The sequence below is a fragment of the Chironomus tepperi genome, unplaced genomic scaffold, assembly GCF_022539635.2.
Source record: "Chironomus tepperi strain 1889 unplaced genomic scaffold, CSIRO-AGI_Ctep_v1 contig_337, whole genome shotgun sequence".
NCBI lineage: Eukaryota > Metazoa > Arthropoda > Insecta > Diptera > Chironomidae > Chironomus > Chironomus tepperi.
Genome location: NW_027226459.1, coordinates 400,411 through 417,692, shown reverse-complemented (window position 1 = coordinate 417,692; position 17,282 = coordinate 400,411). Strand labels below are relative to the sequence as shown.

Below are 17,282 nucleotides of genomic sequence, written 5' to 3'. Positions count from 1 at the left end.
AAGAACATGTTATACTTTAAAGCATTAAGTTACTCAATAGCAAAAAAAAATAATATCATGGGGATTCACTTGAGGCTTATCATCTACGCGTGGGTTTCAGAAATTTTCATGCGAGACACAAAGTGTATTAACAACATGGTTTATAAAATAACAAAAATTTTAATAGACACTTCTGGGAAAGTCGCAATTAATTGTGTAGATTAATCAATACATCCCGATCGAGACATATTGAAGTGTTGCTGCATCTAACAGACAATGAGGAGACTCACTTTAATGAGTATACTCAATCTTTATAGCTGAGCATGCTCAATCTTGTGAGTGACATCCTTCAGACTATCCTACCCAAGTACCTACTTCCACATCCCCGTAGTGCAATCCTGGCTATGACAATCCGCCCAAGCGGTGCGGTACTCACGGAGCAGGTCAAGTTTGATCGTCAGGCCTGGCGAGCCAACCCTTGCTAAACAACGTTAAGCCACGAAACGTTATAAGAACAACAACAGCAATTTGGTGAGTATTACTCATGAGTATGCTGTTTGTATGACCATGGTACCATGTGGCAAGATGGTAGGACAGTTAAAACTAACTTGAACATCACATCTTTGTCGCTCTAGGGCTCTGCTACGTCGCTGTTTGAACATACTTACTTCGATGGCGGTAAAGAACTACAGTGATCCATGGCTTCCCTCAGATGACGCCTAAAGCTAGTTCTATCGCCGGTATACTCATGATAATTGCCAATACTAAATACCAGAAGTTCTTCAGTATACCACGAGTTCTCTTACCATCCACAAAGTCTGATTTAAAGACCTTATTTAGCACTGTATGAACGATACGACTAGAAGTTGCCCTGACGGCATCGTGACGACTGTTTTCGACCCATTTGAGCAACTCGCCCTATTGTGCTGCTCGGGTAGATGCCAGCCAATTGGCTAATATGATTGTTTCCACCAAGCAGCTGCTGTTTAAAGCTGTGCATTCATCCATAGTCCACATCCAGTCCATATTAGTTTCTAGGAACTCAATCACTCATATCTTTCATTTCCGCAATTTTTTTTTTTCGTCAGTCACATAAGCTAATAATTGTCTAATATTTTTTTATCCTCTTATTTGGAAGCATCTTCCTGTAAATAATTCAGTAAGAAAGGTCATATATACGTGACTAGATAGCATTTCTTTTGTGGTATTTATCTACTTTATAAGCTATAGGAAATTTCAAAAATGGCACATTTTCCTTCCTATAAATTAACTTAGTTCTAGAGAGTTCTAGCTATGAGCATGTAATGTTCTATAAAATGATTGTAGGACGTTGTTTCACATTTACACATTAATTGTTACTGTGGGTGTTAAATTAAAATTAAGAGCATCTTGTTGTCGCTCTTTGTTCTTATAATTAGTGTAGCTATGAGCTTTGCATCTCCTGTCTTGGATTTTGTAACTTGGCTTAATTCAACAATAAGAGCTGTACAATCAGCGCTGCATTTAGCTGTATCGTTCAAACTTTTTTGCGCCGCGGCACACCTTGGACCAAGACTCGACCGAAACCGCACTCGGTATACGTGTTCTTGGCAAATTCAAAGACAATAGCGTATACAGCGAGGTCAACACTAGCATAGAGAAAGAGAGTTTAAGTGAAAATTGTGCTGGACTTTCGAGCAACCCCCGGTAGCTCAGTTGGTAATAGCCAGGGTAAGAGCAATTGACCTGTAATTAAGAGGTCGTGGGTTCAAGTCCCACTCGGGATTTGTTGTCCTTTTTTCTTTAGAACCTTACTTGTGGTAACGTTCCAAGGATCCCGAGTAATACACAATGTTCTTTTTATGGCATCGATACACGGCGTGTTCGATTCATTGTAAATCCGACACAATGCCATAGCCACGACGGATTCGGCTTATATTTTGCTAATATTCTGCGCCATGCTAAAGTCACCGCGGACAGCAAGATGCGAAATTGTCCTGATGACATTCTGACTCGCGACCCTGATTTGCGAACCATTTTCTGGATAAAAACGCGGTTCTTTCCACATTGTACCGCCCTGCTCGGGTATTTTTTACATATCATATACAGTCAGGAAGTCCCCTAACCTTAAAAATATTTCTTAATCTACACAAATTATTTTATAGCTTTAAGGCAAGAAACGTCTTCATACATTTTTTATACAAATGGATTCTACTTGTTCCATTAATCTTACTTTTTTTTCGCAGCTTTTGTAGCTATACTATGAAGAAAAAGTCTTTTGTCCTATTGTCTCCTTTTGTGATACATATTCCCATATATAGCACCACAACAATACTTTCTCTTTTTCGACATATTGACTTGTGACATTTATTTACATCCATAGCAAAGCAATCTTATTGATTTAGTGCTTTTTTGTTATAGTAAATTCGATTAAGTCTGCTTTTCCAATTCCGCAGACACATGCAGATTGATGGTATAAACAGCAATAAAGCTGAAAGCATAGTGTAACATTTCTAGACTTTTTTGAAATATTGCCAAAATCTATGTTTAAATTGAGAATTGATGAAGAATAATTGCATCTTTATGTAAATTTAGACGAAATGACGACTGTGATGGAAGCCCCTGGAGGAAAAACTAGATACTGTTAAGCTGTATCCAGGGGCGTAGGAAGACATTTGTTGAGAGAAAGGGTGTGTTGGGTGGGGGATAATCGGTGATGGACAACCAGTGATGGACAACCTTTAATTTTTTTTGGATATACCTTGCTTGTAACCCACGACCGAAACCTAACATGACGTGCGGTTCATGGCATTTCTGAAAATTTAAAAAATCACACTAGTGCGTCTCAGCAATTGGGTTGCCAAGCACTGGGTTAATCGATCTAGCATCAGGCTGTGACTCAATGACAGATTCAGTTTAAATTCTACATAATTCCAAAGTCACCCCAGATTCAGTTTATATCCTGCACCATGGTAAAGTCACGCCGGATTCAGTTTATATCCTGCACCATGCCAAAGTCACGTCAGATTTGGTTTATATCCTGCACCATGCCAGAGTCACTCCGGACTCGGTTGATATGCACCATGCCAAAGTCACCCCGGATACAGTTTATATCCAGTATCATGCCAAAGTTACCCCGGATTCGGTTTATATCCTGCACCATGCCAAAGTCACCCTAGACTGTGTTTATATCCTGCACCATGCTTAAGTCACTCCCGGATTCGGTTCATATCCTGCACCATGCATAAGTCACTCCCGGATTCGGTTCATATCCTGCACCATGCTTAAGTCACTCCCGGGCTCGGTTTATATCCTGCTCCATGCCAAAGAACAATGACGCAGTTATATCGGATTTTGGATTCATGTTGTTCGACTTGACCCGACTTGTTTTGTTCGGGATATCAACCATCTAATCATCCTAATGGCTACACTTGTGTTAAAACCACTTGTACGGAGAACGTGAGCAACATCATAAATTAATTAAAATAATTGATAATAATACCAATATTCTTTATTCCAAGAATTGAAGCCTTGTATGATGTTTTTTTATACAGCAATTTAGTCAAAGGACCTTAATTATGGCATCAAAAAAATTATTACTTAAGATGATTTGGATGATTTGTTAGTCATGATAGTTGAAGGACGAATGAACGAACAAGAAGTTGACGTCTAGATTAAAAACATGCTTCTCATTCTGTGGTATAACATCAGATCCCCCGCTACTAAATACTGTATATCATGAATACTGACAAATTAATCAAATCTAAGATGAAATTTCTACGAAAAAAATTGAATATTTTGAATAGGGTTAGTAAGAGGATTCATATAATTAGTTAATAGCTCTTTTCAGAAACAGATATTAATGAATAGACAGAAAACTTTTTTCTTGTTCAGCATAGCACAAATTATTGACGGCAGATAAATATCAAAAATTGCATTTAAATCAAAATTTCGTACCCAATTAAAATTTATTAGGAAGCTACGACTGACAGGATTACGTTTTCTTGTTAATTATTCATTTTACAGTTTCGGGAATTGTTATCAGTTACTTTATTGCTTTTCTACAGCATAAAGTAAATAAAATGAATAAAATTTTGTTAAAATCATATGAAAATTCTCAAATGCGGAAGTAAAGATGTGCAATAGAATGTAGTTTTAAGATGCTACGTGCATATTTTTAAAGGATTCAGCTTTGGAACTAAAGTTTGTTTTATAAACCCGGTGAAGACACAAGTAGAGGCTGTCATTTGGAGTTTTAGGGATGTTTTAATGGATTGCCAATGGCTGGCTTTGCCTTCTTTGTGTCTATCGTAAATCTGAGTATTGGATGCAAGCCAAAGCATTATATAATTTGACAATATTCATTTCATTAAACATAAATTATTTGGTAAAATTTGTGTCTAAGGAATTGTTATGTCGTGAGCATTGCGCGTATTTTTGTCATATCGACAACACTCTATGTCAGTGGTAGGCAGCCAATTATTTTTGGCATCACACATTGGTGGCCAGCCAGTGGCAGTTTAAAGAAAAAATTGGTGGCACTTTAGTATCACACAGGTTGTCCACCACTGTTCTGTATAATGATAGAGAAATTGGTCTATTTTAAAAATCGAATTCATACAAAAAAGAAGTAAACCTAGTATTTTGGCCATAGAGGCTTATTCAAGACCTGGAAGCTTCGGAATATATTCATAAATATTCCCAAAAGACATGAAAGTATTCACAAGAATTCCTAAATGTGTATGAAACGGGATTTAAGGTAACTACTTCAGACTTTGTGGATGGCAAAAAATCGCGAGGAAGACCGAAGAATTCCTGGATTGGATGTGTTGAAAAGGACGCTAGAGTCATTAATATCCTGAACTGACAGAAGGTTTCGAAGGATAAAGCTGTCTTTAGACATTCCCTCGTGAGCTTCATCCAAGGAAGTAAGTAAGTAAGTTAGTAAGTATCTGGGTTTTTACAGGACTTGAACCTACTTTTGCCTTGAGAGATTAGCCTATAAATGGCTCAACATCTCAGATTCCACTCTACTCAGTCATAATTTTAGTACAATTCAAGCCATGGGGTACGATTTAGAAAGTGGCTCCAAAATTTACATCTCTATGTTCTGAGTGTTTTCTTTCTATTTTCTATGCATTTTAAAAGTAACAATAATTCCTTTTTAAAATAGAATTGCCAACCCATTCTCCTCCTACTGCCACAGTTTACAAAGTAACATTTGACATTTTCGGTTAAAAAATGTCACAATATATTGTTCCTCTGCTTCATTGTTATAAAGTATAAAATGTGAATGTGCCTTTACATGTGAGTTTGAATTGAAAATGGCAGTTTATGCTGTGTGCAGGAATTTGTTTCCATCAATTCAGCCGTGAATTTCAATTAACACAACGATTTTGAGGAAATTTTTAGACAATTAGTGGAATTAAAGTAAGTTGCAGCTAAAAAGACACAAAAAATCACTAAAAATTAGAATATTTTCGAAAATACAAAGACCTTATTACTGACAGCATTCAGTACACACTCAACTGACAGCATATCTTATTGGAATTTTTCTAAAACAATAAACAAGTTCTTATTGTAATAAATTTTATCAAAATATTAGCTTTAATCCTGCAAATTTTATAATTTATACCTAAATTATTGAAAGTTAGCAGCACAAGTTCTTACTAGAACATAATCGTTATTGAATTTAGATCAAATTATATAAGTAAGTAGCATAAACTAAATATTTCATTAAATTCTCTTATCTTATCTGACTTTTTTGGATATAAAATCAGACTGAATCATCACGGCTATATCCTCCTTAACAAATGACTTAATAAAAAATGATAATTAACAGCCGAACAAGACAATTTTAGTCAATTTACATCTTTCGTGTGTTCAGGCACAGAAGAGAAAAAAAATTTCTTCTTGGCATTGCATTCCAATTCCAATTTCTTTAAACTTTTTCGTCACGTCAAGAGAAAAAAAGCAAAATAATACCCGAGTGAAAATAAACATAAACAGTGAAAAGCCAGATTAACAATTTTTTTTTTGGATGTGATGGATATGATTTTTTGAAAGCGAAATTGCTCCCATAAAAAAAAAAATTGAATGAAAAACAAAACAATTGAGTTGAAAAAAGCTTGAAAACAGCCCAAGTGAATTATTTTTAATGCACAGTGTCAAGTGATTTAATACAATAAATGGGTTTGCTTTTAACTGCTTACATATTCAGAAAAAAATATTAATGTGAAAAGCAGAAATAACTTTGTTTTTGGACATAAAAAAATAAGAAAAGTGAGGAATTGTTCATAAGTTACGTCTATCAAATTAGAATTCTTAATGTGTCTTAGTTTGTCGCATACCCTGTGACATAGTTTGTGATATAACATGTCACATAGTGTGTGACATAGCCTATGAAGTAGCGTGATATGTGACATCACATAGTGTGACAAAACCTGTCACATAGTCTATCACAAAGCATGTCAAATATTCTGTGACATAGATTGACACATAGTCTGTTACATATCTTGGCACATTGTCTGTGACATAGCGTGCCACATAGTCTTTGACAAAACATGTCACATAGTGTGTGACAAAGCCTGTCACATAGTCTATGACATACTCTGTGACGTAGCTTGTCACATAGCTTACCCCTCCCGTTCTCCCTAATACTCAAACATCATTTAAGAACGATCCCTGTGAAAAACAATATTCCTATACACAGCATAACTAAATTATGAATTATTGTTTCGTCGTATCAAGTCAGTCACTATAACACGCTCATTTTTCTCAATTATGAAACATCATCAGATGCATTGGGAAGAACTTCTCGTTAGCATTGAGAATTGAAAATAAAATTTTTTAAGTAAACAAAATTTTTGCAAAAAATTTTTTAAATACAGCGCAGTAGTTTTTCTAGTGAATATTGAGTTAATTAGTGATGTGTTAGTAAAGGTCAGTTGACGTCGGAATGCAAAGAAGTGCAAATCAATGCATAATTTATATGCATGTGGAGCTTGAAAGTGTTTTGAACAATTTGTCATGCAACTTTTTAGTAAAAGTTTACTTTGTTTTGTGTTTTGAAGATTGGGATTTACTTTGAAAGTCATATAGGATCCGATAGTGACTGTATGTAGTGGAATCTGTGGTATCGAGTCATATATAGGCAAATCTGCCAGTGTGAGGATAAGGCCTCTGTAGTCGAGTGGTTAGGCAACAGATCGGATATCTGTATCACTCTTCTGTGCGTCCATGGGTTCAATTCCCACCAGAGACCGATCCCACAATCTCTTATTAAGAGTGATGTCGATATGACAAGAATTCATACGATACTCACAATATTACAAGATCCTGAACCTAAATTAGGTCGTATTTAGTTTTTGATATCCAAGAGGTCAAATGAAGGCACAAATCCTTTATAAGGCATCCATGAATCCATCTCAAGTAAACGACTTTTTGTATATTCTTCATTTGATTACTCGCAAAAAAATAATTTACACTTGCTGAAGATTAGCAGTTGTTCGTGGTGTTTACTTAATGATAATTTGAGGGATATGCACACATTGTTATGAATTATGATGATTGTAGCGTTAAACAATATCTTTTGTTTAAATTACTTTGTGCAATTGTCGAAAAAATTTTGAATAATAACTTTAATTATTAATAGACAACAAGTTTGGTGGTGGATAAGGGGAACAATGCTAGTATTAAAATGTATGTACAGCATATTATGTATGTAATTATGTACGTATATATGTACATAATTGTAGGTATACATAATTATAGACAGGTTTAAAGTTGTATTCCCGAACAGTCTCAAATAGACTCGATAAGTCCCCAATTGTGAGTGAAAAGCTCAAATAGCACAAGCCGTTTGATCGATCCAACAAGTGGCATTAAGTCAACATGACTCAGGGATAGTGACGAATTTTGACCAAATTCTTATCAAAACAAGTCGGAGTCTAACAAGCCTGAGGCTGAATTTATGATTATTTAACCCAGCTGGGTTAATTGGGCCCAGTGGTGGACAACCTGTGTGCCGTGACATACTAGTTTGTCGCCAAAATTTGTTGAACATGCCATGAACTATATGCCTTGTGAAGTTTCGATTGAGGCTTACCACCAACATATCCCATGAAAAATAAAAGATTGTCCATCACTGGCTTAACCGATTATTGCTTTTAAGAAGTTTATTTCAAAAGATTTCCCTATAAATCCTCCGTTTACAATGCAAGTCAAATGATTCGAAAAATTCAATCTATTTTGCAGTGGACTTGAGATTCTAACAATAATAATTTGACTTCATAGTTTTACAATAGTCATCCTTTATTATCATAATGTAATGGCAAGCATGTGTCAGCATAATTTATCGGAATTTTCTTGCAAATTGTATATCAAATTTAATAGCAGCATAATTGAAGCTAAACGTCGAAAAAGAACACAATTACTATGAAAAATATAAGTTTACAAATATGTATGGAACTAACAGAACTGGAGGAAGACAGAAAAGCAACAAAAAAAAAAATACACCCACAATATCACGTTTCATACACAGTCAGTATGAACGTTAGTGAACGATGTGACAGCGTACATTACATATCTACTTAAATTAACTTAACTTCATTCATACTAACTCGTATGGAGTTCCATTAAAAAATTATAAAAAAAATTGCGCGTTTGAATCGATACAAAATAAAATCTCATTGACTGCCGTTTAAAGCATACGTCCAATAATAGAAATAAACACACACATTCATTCATGTGCTTGTGGAATGATTAATTAATGAATTGAGTTTCTTTGCCTACAACCAATTAAAAAAAAACAAATATTTTATGCATAATTTGCTAAACTTGAGAAGATCAACTCAATGAACCCTCACGAATCGGAAGTAGGTTAGATCTTTAGAATTGTAGCTTATGGGTATCGTTCTTGAATGACTATTTATTGTAGTAACTAGAAATTTCAAAAGCTTGTTTTAAGCAAGCAATCTATCCAACGAGCTAACTGAAGTTTTGTAGCTTGCTGAGCAATTTGGGGAACAAGTTAAGCAAGCTACTTGAAATTGGGTCATCATGGTGTCATTAGGACCGTCATGATTTCGTCAAGGTTGCCATGGTGCCGTCGGGTCCGTCATGGTGCTTTTAGTACCGTCATGGTGCCTTCAGGATCGTGATGGTGCCGTTAGGATTGACAGTCGTCAAGACTGTCATGATGCCGTCAGGACTGTCATGATGCTGTCAGGACTGTCATGATGTCGTCAGAAGGTCATAATGCGTAGAGGACTGTCACGGTTCCTTTAGAACTGTCATGATGCCTTTAGCATCGCCATGGTGGATTTAGGGACGTCATGGTGCCGTTAGGACCGTCATAGTGCTGCTAAGGCAACAGCGTGTCTTACCGTTGATACGACGATGGATAGTTGTCCTAGTAAAAGCATTGTGCTGTTCGGGATAATAGCAGGAAGAGCTTCATATTCACAAGATCAGTCTAGCCTTCTCCCAATTTAAATCCCACCAGACATCACATCCAATCGACCCCCCAAAACATACTACGATAATTTAATTATGTCATACTCTTTTTTCTTCTTTTTTCACAGCATGGGACATCTATAGAGTGTATAGCTGTCAATCTCACACTGTACTGTATCATTTGCCAAAGTTAAGAAGTTAAATAAACAGGCATTAGAGCACATATCATCTATCATCACCACACACACACAATTATATCATCGTTGAAATAAGTTTTGTCTTTTTTATGTCATCATGTCGATGCGTTTTAAGACAACATCACCTTCGGCCGTATCATCTCAATCGTTACCTAACTCAAAAATCTCAGATACAATATCCATTTCATCAACAACAAGTGCATTCTCAACAGGACCGGATCGACATGGTTTCTATGGCGGTACACATTTTAGTGATAAACCAAAAGTGCCATTGTCAAAAGCTCAAATCATAGCTAGAGAAAAGAAGTGGCTTCATATGCTTGAACATTGGTAAGTTGATTGATTTTTATTTTCTTTAGTCTGTGGATATTGGAATCGATTCAGTCAACAGTTAATGTGAAATTGTATGGAAACTATTGATTGCATGACATTCAGACATAAATCTCTGTCTTTAACTTGGTTTTGTGTCGTTCTTATCATTTCAGGTCAGATTACATGAACCATAATTATAAAAAGATACGTGAACGATGCCGGAAGGGAATTCCATCAGCTGTACGACCAAAAGCATGGTTTTATCTATCCGGTGGACATTCATTGTTAGAAGCACATCCGAATGTTTATCAAGAGTTACTTGACCAATCAGGCGATCCACAAATTATTGATGAAATAAAGCGAGATCAGCATCGACAATTTCCGATGCATGAGATGTTCTTGGATGAGGATAGACCCGGACAAAAGGAACTTTTTAATTTACTAAAAGCTTATTCAATTCTTAATCCACAAACTGGATACTGTCAAGCACAGGCACCAATTGCAGCATTTTTATTAATGCATCTTCCAGCTGAACAAGCATTTTGGTCATTTGTAAGTATTAGCGATAAATATTTAAAAGATTACTTTACGCCTGGCATGGAAATGTTACAACGTGATGCAAAGTTATTTATGGCACTACTAAAACGTACCTCACCGCAAGCACATCGGCATTTAGTTAAATCAAAAGTAGAGCCATTAATGTTCATGACAGATTGGTTCCTATGTGCATTAACACGAACATTAAAATGGGATACACTACTTCGTGTATGGGATTGCTTTCTATGTGAAGGAATTAAAGTAGTCTTTAAAGTATCACTTGTGATTGTTGGTGCAACATTAAGTTCCCATAAAGTTAGAAAAAGCAATAAGGATTTGTGTGATGTATTAAGTTTATTAAGAGCACCGAAAGAAGAGATAATTGAGGAGGAATTTATTATGCAGAACATAATGCGATTAAATATTACCGTACAGGATTTTATTGTCGAGCATAAAAAGATTGAAATGCAAATGAGGAAACAACAAGTCCAAAATCTTATGTAGATTTGACTATCGATTTATTGTGTATTACCATGAAAAATAATAGCTTAAACAAGAAAAGTTCTGAACTTTTTTCTTATTTCTCTCTCTCTTCCTTCCATTTTATCGTGAGATTGTTTGTGATGTTTTGTGAATATTTAAATTTTTTATTTTTTATTTTTATGGATAGCGATGAATTATTTTTCGCAGATTTGTCATTAATAAATGGCGACTGTCAATGGATAATTGAATTTTAGATCATTTATCCCAGATATACTCTAATTTTCTGTTTTGTATCATTTGTTAATGATCACTAAGATGTTTTGATTGAGCTATGATCTTGTGTATCATTGAAGATTTCAGAAGTCGAATTCAACTTCAGTTTGCAAAAATTTGCTAAGAATTGAATAAAAATTGCATAAAATGTTATACTTCACAAGAGTTAGCAGACAAAATTACTTTTATCACTTGTGAAGTATAGAAATTTGTATGAAAAGTCATACTTCACAAGTGTCAGCAGAAAAATATTTCATACAAATTTCATTCGGATTTTAATTTTCTACCGCTGACGCTTGTGAAGTATAACATTTCACACAAAATTCAATACTTCACAAGAACCAGCAGTAATTTTCTTCTGCGGATACTTGTGAAGTATAAGATTTCATACGAACTTGAATACTTCACAAGATCCAGTGGTAATTTGCTTCTGCTGACACTTGTGAAGCATAACTTTTCATTCAAATTTTAATACTTCACAAGTGTTCGCAGAAGAAAATTACGGTTGGTTCTTGTGAAGTATAAAATTTCACCCAAATTTCAATCAGTTCTTATTAAACTGTTGCGAACTCAATTTGAATTTGATCTCTGGTTTTTAGCGAGTCTGACTCATCTCTTGAAAAAAATACTCCAATTTCTTAAAAGCTAATTTAATTCGAGAAGTCTTAACTATTGTACCTTGAACATTATTTGTTCAACTCTTAATAGAGATGAATGCAAATTAAAGAAGCTTTCAAAGTTCTCATTTGTGTGCATTTGAAGAACAAAATAAATCCCAACTTAATTTCTTTTGCGGTTTCTTAAAATTTTCAAAAAAGAAGAAAATTTTAATTAAATTGTAAGCAATGTGGATTCCTGTGGATTCATTTAGGACAGGGGTGGGCAAGCTGAGTGCTGCGGTGCACTGGTGTACATCCAAAATTTTTTGAAATCTCCATCAACCGCATGTCTTGTGTGGTTTCAATTGACATTCACCATCTAAGTGTACCGGGAAAAATACAAGGTTGTCCACCACTGACTAAGAATAAGGATGAAAAAGGATAAAAAAACTAGTAATGAAGCGGATCACGCTTCATGGGAATATTCACACCATACGTAGATCAGAAAACTGTATCTGTGCAAGAATTAAAAACACAACTTGAACAAAATAATTGATTTATGAAATAAATGTGAGAAATAATGATTACTTATAGAGTAACTAAAATTATTTAAATGAATGAACTGCGTCCGAACCATTTCTCTACTCACGGCAACATATATTCATAGATATGCAGTTTCTAGTGCTTGGGAAAATTTTCACGCCTTCACTCGCTTCGCTCCGTTCAGGTCGCAATCAAGTTCGAAAAATTTGTGAGCTTCGCTCAACCGAGTCCGAACTGCGTTCGAACTATTAATGTTCGAGCTTCGCTCGAACCGTCTATCTGCTCACGGCAACATATATTCATAGATATGCAGTTTCTAATGCTTGGGAAAATTTTCACGCCTTCACTCGCTTCGCTCCGTTCAGGTCGCAAAAATTTGTGAGCTTCGCTCAACCAAGTCCTAACTGCGTTCGAGCAATTAATGTTCGAGCTTCGCTCGAACCGTCTATCTACTCACGGCAACATATTTTCATGGATATGCAGTTTCTAATGCTTGGGAAAATTTTCACGCCTTCACTCGCTTCGCTCAGTTCAGATCGCAAAAATTTATGAGCTCTCTCAACCAAGTCCGGACTGCGTCCGAACTAATTAAGTTCGAGCTTCACTCGAACTATTTTTCTACTGAGCTTCGCTCGCCCGACTTGGGTAGATTATAGTACTTTTATAGATCACTATACGAGCCAGACTGAGATTCTCTCGCCCGGATTGGGCAGATTACAGTACTTTTGTAGATCACTATACGAGCCGGGCTGAGCTTCGCTCGCCCGACTTGGGTAGATTACAGTACATTTATAGATCACTATACGAGCCGGGCTGAGCTTCGCTCGCCCGACTTGGGTAGATTACAGTACTTTTATAGATCACTATACGAGCCGAGCTGAGCTTCGCTCGCCCGACTTGGGTAGATTACAGTACTTTTATAGATCACTATAAGAGCCGGGCTGAGCTTCGCTCGCCCGACTTGGGTAGATTACAGTACTTTTATAGATCACTATACGAGCCGGGCTGAGCTTCGCTCGCCCGATTTGGGTAGATTGCAGTACATTTATAGATCACTATACGAGCCGGGCTGAGCTTCGCTCGCCCGACTTGGGTAGATTACAGTACATTTATAGATCACTATACGAGCCGGGCTGAGCTTCGCTCGCCCGACTTGGGTAGATTACAGTACTTTTATAGATCACTATACGAGCCGGGCTGAGCTTCGCTCGCCCGATTTGGGTAGATTGCAGTACATTTATAGATCACTATACGAGCCGGGCTGAGCTTCGCTCGCCCGACTTGGGTAGATTACAGTACTTATATAGATCACTATACGAGCCGGGCTGAGCTTCGTTCGCCCGACTTGGGTAGATTAGAGTACTTTTATAGATCTCTTTACGAGCCGGGCTGAGCTTCGCTCGCCCGACTTGGGAAGATTACAGTACCTTTATAAATCACTATACGAGCCGGGCTGAGCTTCGCTAGCCCGACTTGGGTAGATTACAGTACTTTTATAAATCACTAAACCTTATAGTCTAGTAGGATCCTTATAACTTCCAGACACATAAAATCAAGATCCATACAACGTCTAGACCCATAAAAATAAGATCCAGTAAGGTCCAGTTAACTTCCAGGCTATCAAAATGAGATCCAGTAGGATCCATATAACTTCCAGACCCATAAAAATAAGATCCAGTAGGATCCAGTTCACTTCCACACCATTAAAATGAGATCCAGTAGGATCCATACAACTTCCAAACCCATAAAAACAAGATCCAGTAGGATCCAGTTCACTTCCAGACCATTAAAATGAGATCCAGTAGGATCCATACAACTTCCAGATACATAAAAACAAGATCCAGTAGGATCCAGTTCACTTCCAGACCATTAAAATGAGATCCAGTAGGATCCATACAACTTCCAGATGCATAAAAACAAGATCCAGTAGGATCCAGTTCACTTCCAGACCATTAAAATGAGATCCAGTAGGATCCATATAACTCCCAGATACATAAAAACAAGATCCAGTAGGATCCAGTTCACTTCTACACCATTATAATAAGATCCAGTAGGATCCATATAACTCCCAGATACATAAAAACAAGATCCAGTAGGATCCAGTTCACTTTTAGACCATTTAAATGAGATCCAGTAAGATCCATATAACTCCCAGATACATAAAAACAAGATCCAGTAGGATCCAGTTCACTTCTAGACCATTTAAATGAGATCCAGTAGAATCCATATAACTCCCAGATACATAAAAACAAGATCCAGTAGGATCCAGTTCACTTCCAGACCATTAAAATGAGATCCAGTAGGATCCATACAACTTCCAGATGCATAAAAACAAGATCCAGTAGGTTCCAGTTCACTTCTAGACCATTAAAATGAGATCCAGTAGGATCCATATAACTCCCAGACACATAAAAACAAGATCCAGTAGGATCCAGTTCACTTCTACACCATTATAATAAGATCCAGTAGGATCCATATAACTCCCAGATACATAAAAACAAGATCCAGTAGGATCCAGTTCACTTCTAGACCATTAAAATGAGATCCAGTAGAATCCATATAACTCCCAGATACATAAAAACAAGATCCAGTAGGATCCAGTTCACTTCCAGACCATTAAAATGAGATCCAGTAGGATCCATACAACTTCCAGATGCATAAAAACAAGATCCAGTAGGTTCCAGTTCACTTCTAGACCATTAAAATGAGATCCAGTAGGATCCATATAACTCCCAGACACATAAAAACAAGATCCAGTAGGATCCAGTTCACTTCTAGACCATTTAAATGAGATCCAGTAGGATCCATATAACTCCCAGACACATAAAAACAAGATCCAGTAGGATCCAGTTCACTTCTACACCATTATAATAAGATCCAGTAGGATCCATATAACTCCCAGATACATAAAAACAAGATCCAGTAGGATCCAGTTCACTTCTAGACCATTTAAATGAGATCCAGTAGGATCCATATAACTCCCAGATACATAAAAACAAGATCCAGTAGGATCCAGTTCACTTCCAGACCATTAAAATGAGATCCAGTAGGATCCATACAACTTCCAGATGCATAAAAACAAGATCCAGTAGGTTCCAGTTCACTTCTAGACCATTAAAATGAGATCCAGTTGGATCCATATAACTCCCAGACACATAAAAACAAGATCCAGTAGGTTCCAGTTCACTTCTACACCATTATAATAAGATCCAGTAGGATCCATATAACTCCCAGATACATAAAAACAAGATCCAGTAGGATCCAGTTCACTTCTAGACCATTTAAATGAGATCCAGTAGGATCCATATAACTCCCAGATACATAAAAACAAGATCCAGTAGGATCCAGTTCACTTCCAGACCATTAAAATGAGATCCAGTAGGATCCATACAACTTCCAGATGCATAAAAACAAGATCCAGTAGGTTCCAGTTCACTTCTAGACCATTAAAATGAGATCCAGTAGGATCCATATAACTCCCAGACACATAAAAACAAGATCCAGTAGGATCCAGTTCACTTCTAGACCATTTAAATGAGATCCAGTAGGATCCATATAACTCCCAGATACATAAAAACAAGATCCAGTAGGATCCAGTTCACTTCCAGACCATTAAAATGAGATCCAGTAGGATCCATACAACTTCCAGATGCATAAAAACAAGATCCAGTAGGTTCCAGTTCACTTCTAGACCATTAAAATGAGATCCAGTTGGATCCATATAACTCCCAGACACATAAAAACAAGATCCAGTAGGTTCCAGTTCACTTCTACACCATTATAATAAGATCCAGTAGGATCCATATAACTCCCAGATACATAAAAACAAGATCCAGTAGGATCCAGTTCACTTCTAGACCATTTAAATGAGATCCAGTAGGATCCATATAACTCCCAGATACATAAAAACAAGATCCAGTAGGATCCAGTTCACTTCCAGACCATTAAAATGAGATCCAGTAGGATCCATACAACTTCCAGATGCATAAAAACAAGATCCAGTAGGTTCCAGTTCACTTCTAGACCATTAAAATGAGATCCAGTAGGCTCCATATAACTCCCAGACACATAAAAACAAGATCCAGTAGGATCCAGTTCACTTCTACACCATTATAATAAGATCCAGTAGGATCCATACAACTTCCAGATACATAAAAACAAGATCCAGTAGGATCCAGTTCACTTCCAGACCATTAAAATGAGATCCAATAAGATTCAGTTCAATTTATTTTTTTGTTTGTTTACAAAAATTTATTTTGCAATAATCGACTATAATTTGGACCAAAAAAAGACAGTTTTTTACATCTTGTGCCTCAATGGAAGTATCTTATGGCTCCAAAAACAATACAGTTCTTGCCATACCCATTCCCTACCAGAAGCAAAAAACCCGAAGTCTTAGTATTGAGTTTGAAGAGAGATATCGTGCTGATTAACTAACTAACTAACTAACTAACTAACTAACTAACTAACTAACTAACTAAATAACAGAAAGTGTTTTTTTGCGATTTCTCGGCACAGGAAGCACCAATCAAGATGCGGTTTTCACTGTTGGATTGGTATTTTCAGGCACAGACTTTCCACCATTGGAAATATTTGTCAATTCTGTAAGCCTGATGCAGGAAATTAAAAAAACTGAAATTTCAAAATACCAAAAGCAATATATTCACCCAAATTGAAAATTTGGTGTGAATATGATTCAATTCCATTTCAAACTGCATTCATGAAAAAACATTGTTGAGGATGATTGAAGAACAAACTCAAACAATATTGTAAAGACTTGCACTTACTGAGGATTTATAGCAAAATCAACCTGATTTGGCAATTTTCTATCTGCATCTAAATCTATATCCGGTCTTGACACATATCGAAGTATGTTGTCATCATGGCGCCGAGGGGCAGCATACTTAGTAGCAAATGGGAATCA

The 17,282-nt window shown here is 36.4% G+C and overlaps 2 protein-coding genes across 5 annotated transcripts in view; one reads left to right on the top strand and one right to left on the bottom strand.

Moving 5' to 3' along the window:
- The window catches only part of LOC139093719 (uncharacterized), a 113,879-nt gene that overhangs the window by 88,005 nt on the left and 8,592 nt on the right, over window positions 1–17,282 (bottom strand). The window lies entirely within an intron of this gene.
- Window positions 5,526–12,553, top strand: LOC139093694 (TBC1 domain family member whacked-like). Of its 4 annotated transcripts, none has more exons than XM_070644493.1 (3): window positions 5,526–5,668; window positions 9,543–9,941; window positions 10,097–12,553. In XM_070644493.1, exons 2-3 carry the CDS (start codon window positions 9,709–9,711, stop codon window positions 10,962–10,964), a joined length of 1,101 nt encoding a protein of 366 aa, XP_070500594.1. In that variant the 5' UTR covers window positions 5,526–5,668; window positions 9,543–9,708; the 3' UTR covers window positions 10,965–12,553. The 4 variants fall into 4 exon arrangements, with proteins under 4 accessions (XP_070500594.1, XP_070500595.1, XP_070500596.1 ...); XM_070644494.1 differs by lacking the exon at window positions 5,526–5,668 and adding an exon at window positions 5,778–6,240; XM_070644495.1 differs by lacking the exon at window positions 5,526–5,668 and adding an exon at window positions 6,769–6,900.